We start from the raw sequence: 15,037 nt of genomic DNA, 5'->3' as shown, positions 1-15,037 counted from the left end.
CAGTAATATGCAGTAGTATGGTTGTAGCGCATAGTGTAACCCGACACTTCCTCAAACGGGTTTTGACAGAGCGGCAGAGAGAGGGAGATAGAGAGAGAGAGGGACCGGTGGGACCGTGCAGAAGTGTGTAAACATTTGTGTGCGCCATCTCTCTTCCTTGTCGGAGCATCTACACACAAACTTGACTGCGTGTGTGTCGGAACGCATCTCTCCTCTCTCTCCCTCATCGGAGCATTTACACACAAACTTGACTGTGTGTGTCGGGGACGCATCTCTCCTCACCTTACAGATGTCTTCCATAGACTCACAGGAATTATGTAAAGTTGCCCAAATAGTGCACTGCAAGGAATAGCAATGCATGTCCCCTTTAAACAGCACTTGTACCAGCACTTGTACCATGCTGTCTCTCAAGTTAAACAGCACTTGGTGTACCTGGCTGGCTGTCAATTTGGCACAGAGTGCTCCATAACGGTAATGGCGGTGAAACTACTTGAATGAAGTGCAATCTCAGCCAGAGGCAGCAAGCACTTAACTACCAGCTGACGAAACTAAAAGCTATGTAGGCATATGGTAAAAGCCATGGTAGCGCTCCTAGTAGACAAATAATGACCAGCTGCATTGCCAGTCATGTTCACAATACGGTAGTAATACGGCAGTGGCTCAGGAGAGGTAACGGTCATTGGTAATCTGAAGGTTCCTGGTTCAATCACGGCTCCTCCTGGCAGTGTGTCAAAGTGTCCTTGAGCAAGACACTGCACCCGACAAGCAGGTTGCCACCTTGCATGGGTGCCTCTGCCATCGGTGTGCGGGTGAATGTGAGCCATAAGTTGTAAAGGACCTTTGGATAAAAGTGCTATATAAATGCAGTCCATTTACAGTATGCTTTGGGTAAGCCTGCAGGATTCATCGATCTTCATTGGTGTGTTTATGCTTGTATGGGCCATGTGGTTGTGGTGACATACACACTGCTGTCCCCACCGCTAGTTTTGTAGGGGATTTGGCGTATCCATCAACTGGTGTGCAGACTCCCACCTACCCGACCCACCACAGGCATACGCCAGTGTGCTAATGGTGTGGGTCCATTATTATTAGACTTTAATTTTGCACAGATTATGTCATGTAGATATTTGTCTGTATTTGGACCTATGCCCTTGCTAAATTCATATCATGCCACATAACAATGAGACTGATGTGGTTGCATTCATGCCAAAAGGGAAGGACTTGTTCTAAGAATTTTAAGATTTGTCTTTTGCCAAAGTAGGCTTGTCCATTCTAGATGATTCAAAGATGGTATGCTTTTTCAGTAAAAGCAGTTATCCTCTCTACAAACAGGTTTGAGAGACATTACCATAATATTGTAATGGGCTGTGATATGTTTGTTTATAGGCCTAATACTGTAATGCTTTTGTGGCTGTTGATCTTGTGGTGGAACTTAGTTTCCAGGCCATTATACTTACTTTATACAGTAATCTGTTCTCCCTGGTATTCTCAGATCTCTCTTGAGGACAATACTATTATAGACCCGTTTCATTGAGAAGCGGAAAGAGCACTTGGTTATTGCTCCCTTTTTATTGGATAGGTCAGCAAGGCATAACATCTGTCCCATTCTACCTCAGCCATTTCCCCCATAAGTATTGCACGGAAGAACGTCCTATCTGCAATGTAGGCTACTATAGCTTAATGATTCAGATACTAAGTTGTGTTTTTTTGTATTTTTTTTTTTTTTTTTTATATAAATGTGAATATAGGCTTACACATCTTCTGTTTGTACTTTAGTTTGTGTCTGAATTTGCTCCTATGTGTGTTCAGGTGAGCAGCTCTCCGGTCTCCCTCCAGCTGATGTCCATCCTCCAGGCCTTGCTGCTGCTGGGGCCAGAGCGCTGTGACATCTGGCAGGCCCTGGAGGCTCTTGCAAACAGAGCCATACTGCTGGCCCAGGACTGTGAGTCATCACTGACACTGTCACTCAACATCAATAGCTTCCACACAGTAAATGATCTGGAGTTTTGAGTAATGTGTTTTTACTGTAGATCATATCGGTCAAATGCATTTTTACAGTGTTTACACTGTTTTTAACAGTGGCTGAATGTGGTGACGTGAGAGAGTGGGCGGGTGGGTGTTGAACAGGGTTAGTCATCGCCTGTGCTTGTGTGGTTTTGCGCTCCAGCTCGGATGGACTCCTGCGAGACGGTCATGAAGCGCTTGATGTTCTCCAAAGGCAAGAGCAGCACAGATCACCATGCAGTGGACGGTGTGCCTGTCAGGAGAGTCGACGAGGCTGTTCAGACTGACGTGACCGACGGAGACAAAGAGAGACTGGCCAAAAGCAGCACCACCACCACCCAAATGCCACCATGTCCCCCGCCACCCCTCTTATCCCCATCTATGACGGGACCGAGTACCCCGGGCACCAGCCAGTGCCCACCCCCACCTCCCCCTCCACCACTACCTGGCATGGGTGGTGGACCCCCACCTCCACCTCCCCCTCCACCACTACCTGGCATGGGTGGTGGACCCCCACCTCCACCTCCCCCTCCACCACTACCTGGCATGGGTGGTGGACCCCCACCACCCCCACCCTTACCTGGAATGCCACCTCCGCCCCCTGCTCTCCCTGGGATGATAGTGGCTCAGTGTAGCCAGTCCCTGGGGTGCGCCGTGCCCCCCAGCCTACGTCGCTGCCCCTCCCTGCGGATGAAAAAGCTACACTGGCAGAAGCTCCAAGCTGTCACCGGTGCGTGCGGTTAAACCTTTTACACTTTCTCAAAATGAATCCTCAAAACGATTCCAAAGTCCCCATCTGCTATGTCTCACTCGGGGAAGAGGGCAAGAAACCCTGTGTGAATCGTGACACGAACCAGCACACTGTCAGTTCATTTCAGGCAACTGGTTCTTCTTCTCTCCCGCGCACACAGATGGTCACTCCATGTGGGCGTCGGCTCAGAAAGACACTCCTCCTCGGGAGCCGGACTACAACAGCATCGAGCAGCTGTTCTGTCTCCCGGTGACCGAACACAAAGACAAGGGGGCAGCTGCTCCTGTCAAGAAGGAGCCTAAAGAGGTGCGCCTGGTCAACACTCAACACACACACACACACACACAGAGCCCCTCAGAGCTGTACTGTAGCAGGATAAACACCACTCATTACCAATGCTGAATAATCAACGGCACACTCTTTAACAAAAGATCATCCTCTCCTTCCTCTCTCTATAGATCTCCTTCATTGATCCAAAGAAAAACTTGAATCTGAACATATTCCTTAAGCACTTCAAATGGTGAGATGCTTTATTTAATGGTAATTTTAATAGTTGTATGAATATTTTGATCCGTCCCTATTTCAGTGTCTCTCCCCCCTCCCCCTCCCCCTCCCCCTCCCTTATCTCTCCTCAGCTCACATGAAGACTTTATCGTCATGATTGAGAAGGGGGATCGGACGAAGTTTGATGTGGAGGTTCTGACACAGCTTCTAAAGCTCCTTCCTGAGACGCATGAGGTTGGGAATATGTTCACCCTTCTGTCTAAAAGATATGCATATTCATTCATATTCATAAGTCACCTGAACTCGTGTGATAATAATGTATGTAATTTACGGAGGTCATTCCCGAGTCTCTCTTGTCTTCTGCCTCGACGCAGATTGCAAACTTGAAGTCCTTCCAAGGCGAGAAAGACAAGCTGGCCAATGTGGACCGCTTCTACAACTCACTCCTCACTGTGCCGTGGTAAAATATTCCAGCTCTTTGTCTCAAAGCTATTCCACAAGATAGGTTCGGTATCGATGGTTAAATTATTAAGTAGTGTCCCGAAATGGTGCAGTGGATCCTTCCCTCTGGAGCCACACGTACCGCTGGCGACCTTGGAATCAAATCCCTCCTGTGTCTCCCCTACTCTGTCTTCCTTAGCCTCCCTACTGTCTCAATGAAGGAAGAATGCTCACTCTATTTAAAGAAGTGTATTCTGCATGAATATTCTTTCATCCTATTTAAACCGTATCTTTTTTCTCTCTGCAGTTACCAGTTGAGGATCGAGTGTATGTTGCTGTGTGAGGAGACGACCTCTGTGTTTGACCTAGACAAGCCTAAAGCTCGGCTGGTGGAGGCGGCCTGCAAGTGTAAGTCAACAGCAGCCTCTCTGATATATACACACATCAGCAGTGGACCCACGTCCTCACTATAAGTTTGTATATAAATATATATATACTATAATAATATATATATACACACAAACGGAATGGTGACAGTAAGGGCGACAGTGGCTCAGGAGGTAGAGTGGTCATTTGATTCCAGCTCCTTCCGGCAAAAAAAACCCGATTCTGGCAGAAATATCCAATGTCGAAAGCGACAGGCCGACAGTGGCTCGGGAGGTAGAACAGTCGTCTAGTAACCGGAGGTTCCACGTTTGATTCCTCGCATGTCCAAGTGTCCGTGAGCAAGACCGATGACCCCTAATTGCTCCTGATGAGCAGGTTGGCACCTTGCATGGTTGCCTCCGCCGTCGGTGTGTGAGCAGTGGTGCAGTGGTGGTGCCATGCGGTACCACGCCGTCCCAGCACTTTTCTGAGCAGAAGTACACGCACGGATGTGCACGTGCGTGCACACAAAAATGCGTTCACAACTTTCACTCGACTCGTCGTGCCGTGCGCCAAGTACCGGTACTCAGCTATCACCTAGTAGTCTTTGCATAACAATAGCATAGCAATAGCATAACAAAGAACGAGAAGAGCAAAACCAAAATACAAGCCCTGTACCAATTGGTGGGGGTTTGCTTGAGCTGTGGAACCTGCCACTACAATGGTCCCGACTGGAAGGATGAGACATTTCTTAAGTTGTGCTTCAGAAGGAAACTGTCCTTCTGTAAACTGCAAGTTACATTGTTAATTTAGTTTGTATTTACTTTTCTAGTTTAAGTTAATTCAATTAAAGAAATTGTAACTACAATATTGTATCTACAATTACATTTAAAACATTGTTTGTTTTTCAACCATATCTGTTGACAATATAATTTCTTTATATATTGAAGGCTACATCCTGCTACCTTTTTCAGCTTCTCTATTTCAAGGCAATATTTACAAAAACTAAACTAAAACTAGTAATTTCCTATACAAACATGTTTCCTACTATTTATGCATAATAATCATCTGTTCTGTGTGCACGCGAGGGAACATGTATGCGCATGCACGCGCGTGCACGTGGTGTCATTTAAACAGCGTACAGGCACTTCTGATATTACGACTGCACCCCTGTGTAACCGAGTGAATGGGTGAATGGGAGGAACAAATTGTAAAGCACTTTGGATAAAAGTGCTATATAAATGCAGTCCATTTACCATGATGAAGTACGATATGAACTGTTTATTGAATGTACCCGCCTGATTGAAGTTACTGACAAGTCTGGGCCTAGATATCGTTAGCCTCATACGATAATTGCCTAAGTAATTTTTTGGCCAAATTGAGATTCTGATTGGCTATGTCCTCAGCCAATCCAAACGTGTGTTACGTAAAAAAAATCCCCATCTGCCTGTGTGACTTGTGCATTTTAACGTTACATACACAGATGGCGATCGCATGACTTAGGCAATTAGTGTATGAGGCTAATGAAATGGTGTGTGTATGACATGTATGTATGTACGAGGAAGAAATGCCTAAGTCACAATATATTTTGTTTAAAAGTCACCTTATTTTGTTACGCAATGGTTGTTGTGTTTTTGTATTTTTGCAAACTTGTTGATACACCTTGTGGCACTTATTTTCTAAATATAAATTTAAAAATCTTACACATTTTCTCGAAAATTCGTTTTTTCTTTTCCAAAAATCTTGAAAAATTACTTTACATATTTTATCGTATGAGGCTAATGCTATGTAACTGGGATGATTCTTCTTCTGCTGCTGCTTCTCCTGCTTCTTCTTCCGTTTCTTTTAATGGCGGTTGGCGTATCCATCTTTTAAGGCGCATAACCGCCATACGCCATTAGCGGAAGGGAATTCACCATGGATATTAATAACTCTGTGCTCTGTCACTGCCTTTTCAGGTCTCAGAGAAAGCACCCTCATGCCCAGTTTTTGTCGGCTCATCCTTGACGTGGGAAACTTCCTCAACTATGTAAGAACTCCTCCTCACTCAATTATGTTGTAACCCAGGGGTTCCCAAAGTGGGGGTCGCGAGCCGCCGCGGGGGGGGGGGGGGGTCGCCAGATGATTTAAAAAAATAATAATAATAAATCCAAAAAAACAAAAAAAATATTTATGCAGTCAGGCCAGGCCAGTGTTTCTAGTTGCAGCAGCGCAATAGTTAGATAACCTAGATGGGGAACAACCAGGAGATCACTGCAACTCACACAAGTTGGAGAACTATCTCTCTCTCTCTCTTGCTCTCACACACACACAAAGGGAGCCGCATGTGATTGGTGGAGGCGGGACCCTTACAAAAAACAAAAAATCCATCAAAATCAGTGTTGATGCTAATCATTGACACATGCTAGCCTGTAATAATCCCCCCCAGAAAAATCTACTTTGCATTTGATATATTGCAAATATATGCCATCACACACACTGGCATATAAAGGGTTGGAATTATCTGACATTACAAAAATACTGAAAATCCATCCAAATTAGTGTTGTTGCTAATCATATATGCTAGCCTGTTTTTTAACAATAATTTGTGATGCCATCACAAACACTGGCATTTAAAGGGTACAAATTAGGGATGTCCGATATTATCGGCCTACCGATATTATCGGCCGATATCGGCATTAAAATGTGATATCGGAAAATATCGGTATCGGTTTTCAAACGTTTTTTTATTTTTTTTAACATTTCTATAACCTTTATTTACCCAGGCAAGCAAGTAAGAACAAATTCTGATTTTATTTATTGTCATAAGTATGCATAATGTTGTGTTAATTCCACAACAAGAGATATGTAATGTTAATTACCTGAAATTATTCCATTTTTTGGGGGGGGGGGGGGAACCCTGCATATATTGGTATCGGTTGATATCGGTATCGGAAATTAAGAGTTGGACAATATCGGTATATCGGTATCGGTAAAAAAGCCAATATCGAGCATCCCTAGTACAAAAAAAAAATCCTGCACCAGAATGCAGGAAATGAAGTCTTTGTAACAAAAGAATTCCTGGTGGGGGACCCCCAGACCCCCTGCTTAAAAAGTGGCCTGGCTAGGACTATATTTTGCACTATATTTCCTGGCCTGAATGATTTCCCCAGTCCGGCCCTGGTTAAAAGCCTCCAATGCTTGTTAGTGTGTGTGCGTTTGAACGTTTGCATGTTTCAACCATACATTTCCATTTATAAAAAAATATATATATATTATAATTATTATTATATATTTTTTAACCTCCTATAATAGTGGGGGTCGCAGCTCTCTGACACCGTTATTTGGGGGTCGCGGCCTGAAAAGTTTGGGAACCCCTGTTTTTTTTTTTTTTTTTTTTTTTTTTTGTCTTTTTCCCCCTCCATTTTTTTCCTCCGATTTTCTCCCATCCCAATGTTAGTCGTATGCCAATTCCCAGTCCCTTCCTGGTCGCTGCGCACTTACCCCCCACAGTCAGATCATCTGGGAGAGTGGAGGCTACCACGTGCTTCCTCCGACACACGTCCAGCCAATCACCGCTTCTTTTCACCTGGCAGCGCGGATTCTCATTGAGAGGGCGTAGCGTGTGGGAGGACCACACTATCCCCCTCACGTCCAATCCGCGCTTAGCAGGCGCCCCGACCGAACTGTAGGAGTCGCTGTTTACAACGACCCGGACCCACCCCGCCAGCTTCTCCCACCCTCTGATACAGCCAATTGTATCAGTGCAGACGGCCAGCCAAGCTGGTGACAACCCCGGAGCTGTGAGCTGGATTCGAACAGGCAAATCCAGCTCAGCTCCGGGGCTGGTGACGAACGCAATCTCCGCTCGGCCACCTAACCGCCTGGGAACCCCTGTTGTAACCTCCCAGGGCTGATATTTTAGACTGAGCTTTTACTCACTCTTAATAAGCGATCTGTCTGTCTTCAGGGGAGCCACACGGGGAATGCAGAAGGCTTCAAGATCAGCTCTCTGCTCAAGCTGACTGAGACCAAGGCCAACAAGAGTCGCATCACCCTGCTCCATCACATCCTGGAGGTACACTCCTATAGCTCACAGTGGCCCTCCCTGCTCTGAATAATGAAATTCACAGGGGCGAATTCACAAAGGGATTGCACAGCTTTTTCTGACGCTAGCTGGCGCAAATAGCTCTGAAACACAGTTTGCTATTCACAAAGGAAGCGCAACGGGTGAAATGAGGTGGTAACTGCGTTCCATCAGCATTGTGTCCGGTGCTATTTGTGGGTATTTAAATGAGGCAATATGGGTGCCTTGTGCCCCTTTCTATGCAAATGAGCTTTGTCAAAAAACACTCTCAATTCACAAAGGCCGGCGCTAATTGCACTGCGCAGTTAAAGCGGCGCTATTTACATCTTCAGAGATCTGGTGGTAACTAAGCAACATGCGCATGGAAAAATGTGTGAAAAGAAACTTCGGGGGAAAAGGTCGGGGCACGACGTGGGAAAATATCGCCGGTTTTGCGCCCGTATTACGATCTGCGCAATAATATTCACAGGGGTAGATCTCGTCCCCAATGCATTGTCCCGAGGGCCGGATTTGCGGTGATGGAGAAATGAAAGAGGCTAAATTGTATTGGAAACGCAAATCTTGCCGCGGACGACTCATGTGGTCCGTGTTGGTGACCCCTGGTATAATGATATATATATATATATATATATTATAGTATGATAATATGGGTTCTATTCTCTTAACTAATTCTTAACATTAAATACAACTTTCTCACTGGCACAGTGCCTAACTTCGGTCTAAAGATTCAGCACCATGGACAGGTCTGCTCAAAATTATTTACAATTTATTTGTCCATGTTATTCAGCAGTAGGCTATTATGAGCAAACAAAATTCGTTAGATTGGTCATTTTGATTAATTATTTCAAGTGGATAATTGAGAAATTCGTCACTACTGATAAATTAAGTTATTTGAGGACACTGCCTATTGAATAACATGACAAATGAGTGAGTGAAAAAAGCAATGAGTGCTTGAGAGGTTATTCACCTTACTAAAAAATTCTTCAAATATAAATGACAAACTAACTTAGTTAATTAATAACTAACATAAATAGCATGGTAATAATACGTAGGTTATTGATCAATGAATGTATTGATGAATTCATTTATATTACGCATGATACACCAGTATAAGTCATGTTATTTCCTCATTGTGAACTTGCTCCGTGATTGTCGCTCGAAAATCTCCTGCTGTGTGGGTTCTCTCATTCATAACAATGGAAGCAATAACAGCAATAACGGCCTGGCAAAAATCGCCCACCGTGTGCATTGGATTTAAGAGCTTCCCTCTCCCTCATTTCAGGTTTAGTTTTTCCCCTTCCTAATATCTGCCAACAGTGCTGGCAGGTGCAGACTGCTCCGCGAGCCAACTGTGCTGGAGCAAATCAGGAGAAATGCGCGCAGTTAAGGGTGCTATTAGCGCTCGCAATCCATTCTTTGTGAATTCGCCCCACAGTCTCAAACATATTTTAATGGTGGGTTATTTTTGCACAGATAGCGGAGCTGAATCACCCAGAGTTGTTGGGGCTGCCAGATGACATGGAGATCTGTGAGAAGGCAGCAGGGTACATATAACAATCCTATCCTATCTACCTCAGCTTGTGTTTTTCAATCTTCAATTGGTCCTCGATGGATCCGTTCTTTGACATTAGAAATCCTCTTCTTCTTCAGAGTTAACCTGGAATCTATTCAGGCCGAAGCGAGTGCCTTACACGAGCGTCTGAAGGACGCAGCTAATAAGGTGTCCAACTCTGCGGAGGATGTAAAGCGGCAATATACAGAAGTTATCGAGGTAACAAATATAAAGTCCTCTACTTTGGCTCTAGCTCTGAATTTGGAACCCAATGTTGTCATTAGTTTCATAATGTTTTAGTATGAAAACAATTAAATTCAAAACTGTGGGGTTGTGATTCGGGGCTGCTTTGTCTCTTGATGGATTCACTGAAACTGAAATGGTTTTGGAATCTAAATGCTTCGCACGGTCTCCCCCTTTTCTCACTAATCAGGAAAGCCTGAATGCTTGCAGAGCTTTGGAGGAGCAATTCACTCAGATCGAGCGGAAGAAAGGTGACCTGGCACTCTACCTGTGTGAGGACGTCACCAAGCTCTCACTAGATGAGCTTTTTGGAAACATCAAGACCTTCAGAGGATTCTTCATCAAGGCCCTGAAGGTCAGGGGGAAGGTCAACCTTGGCGATGGCGGTTGCCGCACGATTGTCCGTCCATTATTGTGACAGATGGTCATGCATCTGTGGCCTCTCCATAGTTGTAGATGACCTGTATAATTGTGAAACGTTAATATGGAGAGGGTTCTACTTGTCCTTCTCTTTCATGCCCCCAGGAAAATAAGAGCAGGAAAGAGCAGGCAGTCAAGGCAGAGAAGAGGAAGAAGCAGCTTGCAGAGGAGGAGTCCAAGAGACAGAAGGGGGAGAATGGGAAAATAAGTGAGTTGTGGCACCCCGCCCTCGTCCCTTCGCCCCTGGGGCTGTGCTAGAAATGAAGCCAACTCATGTTTTCTAACGTTGATGTGGTTGTATAGTTTGTCTTAACGCCTCCCCTCCCCCCCTTGGCTTTCTGTCACCAGTCAAGAAGGGCTTGCCACCCCCGGACGATGGCTGCATCATCGACCACCTCCTGGCAGACATCAGGAACGGGTTCAGCCTCAGGAAGACGCGGCCCAGGTGCGATTTGGAAAGCCCCCCCTCTAGTGAAAAGCATAGGGATACCGGCCCGCCTGGTAAGGACGAGACGACTGTGGCCTCCATCCGCAGCTCATCTCCTGTGCCACTTAACCAGTCGTAACTGGCCATGCTGCTGCATGCTTGTGGGATCCTTAATAAAAACAATAAAACAATGCTGCTGCATGCCTGTGCTCTCCTGCCATCCAGTCATCTCACTATACTAACGCCATCGTTAAGTTGTTTGGTCAGGCTGGCTGTGTCATTAACCATGCATTAACCACTCCTAAAGGGCAGTTTTTACCGAAAAACAATGCAGATGTATTTTGCACATAATGTCACGCATAACCCAAGGCTGTAAACAGTTTTGCGCACATTCATTTAGTTTGAGTTATTGAGAGTTAATGAGTTTGAATATCTCCTCCCCGGTGTAATCAGAGGACACTGAATTCTTGTGTTGTGTTAATGTCAGCTCGATTGAATGAATGAATGAATGAATGAAAACTTTATTTAACAGATTGCAGAATGGGTACAATACAGTACAGCTCAATACACACAATTGTTAAGGGGATGCAGACCAGAGAAAGACGTTTGTCTTGTTTACATCGGGGTCCCCCATTTTCAATTCATATTGACATTTATGACATACACAACATACATGACATTTGTGGCATAGGGACATACAGGTATTTAGTACTGATACATTTGTGACATAAACGGTATTCAAATATACAGTACTGTTACCCATAGATCCTGACAGAGTATATACATATGATGGGGAGGGGACTGTACATTAGGAGGGGGTGGGTGGGTGGGTGGGAGAGAAATATACATACGTTTGGAGATGAAGAAATCCCTATTGCAATCCCTATCTCTATTTTTATCTATTTCTTTGAGCTGTAATTAACACAACATAAGGATTCTGTGTCCTCTGATGACATCACTGGTGGCCATATTCAAGCTAAATGAATGTGTGCAAAACGGTTTAGAGCCTATGAGATTATGTGCAAAATAAATCAGCATTGTTTTTCAGCGAAGTGCCCCTATGCTTCTTGACTTGCTATTTTAAGTAACCCTTCCATCTTAACACTTTGAGTGCCAGCGACGTGTTATGTCGTCTTTTCATGCCCCCCGTTGAGTGCCGACGACGCGAATTGTCATTTTATTAGCGATCTGAATTCATATTTCATCAACCGAGTCTCCCGTTGGTACAGCAGCCCCTCTAGGAGCTCCGATGGGAAAATACCGCCCCCTATCGTCTATCCCTGTGTAACTGCAGGCCATTCGATTATACTGGTGGATCTGTGGAGGGGGAGCCTCCTCGCTCCACTATGCTGGCGAGGGATCTGATTAACAGGGAAATGATCGCGAGATGGAAAGCAGCCTGGAATATATATTTACAGCAGCCAATAATCAATCAATAAACGCGATCGATATTTGGAATGGCGATCAGGAATTGGAATAATCTTTTTGGAGAACATCTGATCTAAGGTAAGGAGTCTATGTTACCAGTTTTAGGATAATCAGAGCTGTATTCACTGAGATAACAGCGTGTCCCGTGTGTGTGTGCTGTTGAGGAAATGAGAGAATCGATTTCTCAGCTCGCTTCTATAGCGTGCATAAGTACACATATACTATCGATAATCTAGCGTTTATTTGAAAACGATTCATAAATAGGCAGACAAATGACGACGTGTCTAGTGTATTCGAGAATATTCCAATAAATGCCGTTTATGAGGGAATCTTTCTATTTTCCGAAAATTTTCGAGAAAACTATCGCTTTTCGAAATGCTATAAAAAGGATATGAACCGATTTAAAAATAAAAATAAAAAATCTGTTTCGACAATGTCATTGATAAGCGACGGGCAGATTAGACACATAGCCATAATTTAAAACATAGATTATGCGTTTTTAACGCTATCATTGAAGTGGATGATGGCACTTAAGGACATTAATCAACGTTATGGCTGGCACTGAAAGTGTTAATGATGATGATAATGGTCTCTGTGTAATGCACTTTCGATGTTGATGCTTCCAGTACTCATCTATCCCCCTTCTACAGGCCCAATTGTAAAAGCTGTAAAAGAAGAAGCCAAATCCTTAGCACCAGAAACAGCCCCCACTCTCCCAGGTCCCAGCACTCATCAAGCAGAGGGATCTGAGCCCCGGACGGGCAGGGAGCCTCAGCCGAGCCTCCCCACGAACAGCTCATTTATGACTGGGTCTGAGCCCAGTGTCCTCATCGACAACCAAACCCCATCTACCTTCTCCAACTCTGACCTGGTAGAGGCCATCATAAATGGAAACGACAGCATAGTAACTGAGGATGTGATGCTCGCTGTGGATAGCGTCGTGGAGTGTCCGCTAAACGGAACGTGTCGAAGCATTGATGCCGACATAGACATGAATGTACAGGATCACAGTAAAAGCGAGGTGGTGGGAATTGGGCAAAATGAAGGGAGCGATAAAATAATAAAGAGTTTGTCTGAGAACATGGGACAAGGAGGGGCTGAAGAAGAGCAGGAGAGCATGCTGGGAGACGGGACTGACCAGGATGAGGTTTTCGGCGGAGAACAGTCGGACCCCAAAAACGGCGAGACGTCTGTTAGCGAGAGCCTCCAGGCGTTCGACGTCCCAGACGGACTGGGTTCGGAGGAGCCGCTGTCGTCGGTGTCTGAGGCGCTGCCCGCATCCGATTCCTCCCCCCTCAAGTCTGAACCAAAGACACGGCAGAAACTCTTTAGACGAAACAAGAAGAAGAGTCAAGAAGGTAATCCATTTAATTCAAATAAGGATCATGCTTGCAGCTGTAGTCTTTCTACATATTTTAAAGCGGTGGTTCTCAAACTTTTTTTGTGTCTGGGACCTCTAAATAGACACATGGTAGTTCAGGGACCCCCCATTTGAGAGAATTTAGTTCCAGGGACCCCCTTCTGAGAAGGGGTTTGTTGTTGGATGTGAGCAGGAAAGAGCAGGCCGTCTTTACTGTAGGTGGGGAGATGACAGAGGAGAGAGTGAAACATCAAAATAGTCATTCTTATGCATTCTCTCATTGGGCTAATGATAAAATATTAGTGACATTAAACTATTCCACACTTTTCAGGGGACCCACTGGAACCCTCTCAAGGATGCCTGGGGGACCCCGGACCCCACTTTGAGAATCACTGTTTTAAAGGATCCTCTGTTTTTAGTTTTATGGTTTTTATTACATTTTACGTCCTACTTTTTATGCGCTAGGTTCCCAGTCTTTGTTGATCAATATTTTGCATGACAATTGATCCTATTATTATGATTTTGGAGAAATCAACGTGTCACAAGTCACATTTTGATTTGAAGTTCAGTGTTCATTGTATAATTTTTTGTTTTTATTATTATTTTTGTCTTTTATACATAAAACACTATATCCCTTTTCATTATCGGTTTGTTGTCTTTTCCCCTCTAAAACACTAAAGGTAACAGTGGGAAAGGACACACTAAGCATAAAAATGCCTGTGTATTGCAGTGAGGTAGGTCAAGTGAATCTGTTGACTGAACTAACAGACAGGAACATCAATCTAATCTCAATCGGTGCCAATCTCTTAACGCCAAATAAATAACATGCGTTTGTCTTGACTAAAATCTGGTTTAATTTGTCCTGTCCAGCTTTTAAACACTCCCTCTCTGTCTCTTGAGATGCACTTACCATCTTCTCCAGAGTCAGGACAAGTTCTCTACTGAACGGACAGAGAGGAAATTGGTATCCATCGTCTTGTCTGACTCTAATTTCCCATAATGTTGGTGTGTTCATTTAAGGCCCTTTGTTGCAAAGTTAATGGTTTATCAAGTTAAAAGAACATGCCAACATTTGGGGAAATTAGCTTATCGTCTTCGTCTACCAGTTTTCTCTCTGTGCGTTCAGTAGAAAAATATCTGGCTGCATGTTAGCCTAGCTTAGCACAATGAATGGAAGCGGACATGGCCGGTTAGCTATAGGCATTGTCCAACTAACACCTCTCTCACGAAGGCTAACCGGCCATGTCCGCTTCCATTCATTGTGCTAAGCTAGGCTAACATGATGTTCCCAAAATGTTGGCGTGTTCCTTTAAGCTCTTAATATAGCGGGTGAACCAGCATGCTTGTCATAAGCTGCTGTGTTCTTTAATTGCCGTGGATCGTTGAATCAAACGTAATCCTGAAGAGTACTGTGTGTGCACTGCGAATCCTCTTTGTAACTGTGCCATGAAGTCGATACAACATGGATAATGTTT

At 44.5% G+C, this 15,037-nt stretch overlaps 1 protein-coding gene across 4 annotated transcripts in view; it reads left to right on the top strand.

Moving 5' to 3' along the window:
- The window catches only part of LOC311224772 (inverted formin-2), a 29,760-nt gene that overhangs the window by 13,710 nt on the left and 1,013 nt on the right, over positions 1 to 15,037 (top strand). The window contains exons 7-22 of one of the 4 annotated variants that reach the window (XM_084309883.1): positions 1,810 to 1,942; positions 2,168 to 2,734; positions 2,916 to 3,061; positions 3,214 to 3,275; positions 3,391 to 3,493; positions 3,634 to 3,719; positions 4,008 to 4,108; positions 6,025 to 6,095; positions 8,016 to 8,123; positions 9,606 to 9,676; positions 9,783 to 9,903; positions 10,118 to 10,282; positions 10,453 to 10,555; positions 10,696 to 10,848; positions 12,853 to 13,560; positions 14,243 to 14,296. In XM_084309883.1, the coding sequence (XP_084166009.1) occupies positions 1,810 to 1,942; positions 2,168 to 2,734; positions 2,916 to 3,061; positions 3,214 to 3,275; positions 3,391 to 3,493; positions 3,634 to 3,719; positions 4,008 to 4,108; positions 6,025 to 6,095; positions 8,016 to 8,123; positions 9,606 to 9,676; positions 9,783 to 9,903; positions 10,118 to 10,282; positions 10,453 to 10,555; positions 10,696 to 10,848; positions 12,853 to 13,560; positions 14,243 to 14,295 (2,751 nt within the window). In that variant the 3' untranslated portion in view covers position 14,296. Of the gene's footprint in view, positions 1 to 1,809; positions 1,943 to 2,167; positions 2,735 to 2,915; positions 3,062 to 3,213; positions 3,276 to 3,390; positions 3,494 to 3,633; positions 3,720 to 4,007; positions 4,109 to 6,024; positions 6,096 to 8,015; positions 8,124 to 9,605; positions 9,677 to 9,782; positions 9,904 to 10,117; positions 10,283 to 10,452; positions 10,556 to 10,695; positions 10,849 to 12,852; positions 14,220 to 14,242; positions 14,297 to 15,037 lie in introns of those variants that run through there. The other 3 variants (XM_084309882.1, XM_084309884.1, XM_084309881.1) reach the window with 3 other exon arrangements.

Source organism: Notolepis coatsorum (assembly GCF_963971535.1).
Source record: "Notolepis coatsorum genome assembly, chromosome: 3".
Taxonomy (NCBI): domain Eukaryota; kingdom Metazoa; phylum Chordata; class Actinopteri; order Aulopiformes; family Paralepididae; genus Notolepis; species Notolepis coatsorum.
Note: the sequence above shows the minus strand (reverse complement) of the source record. Positions and strands in the feature narration are given on the sequence as shown.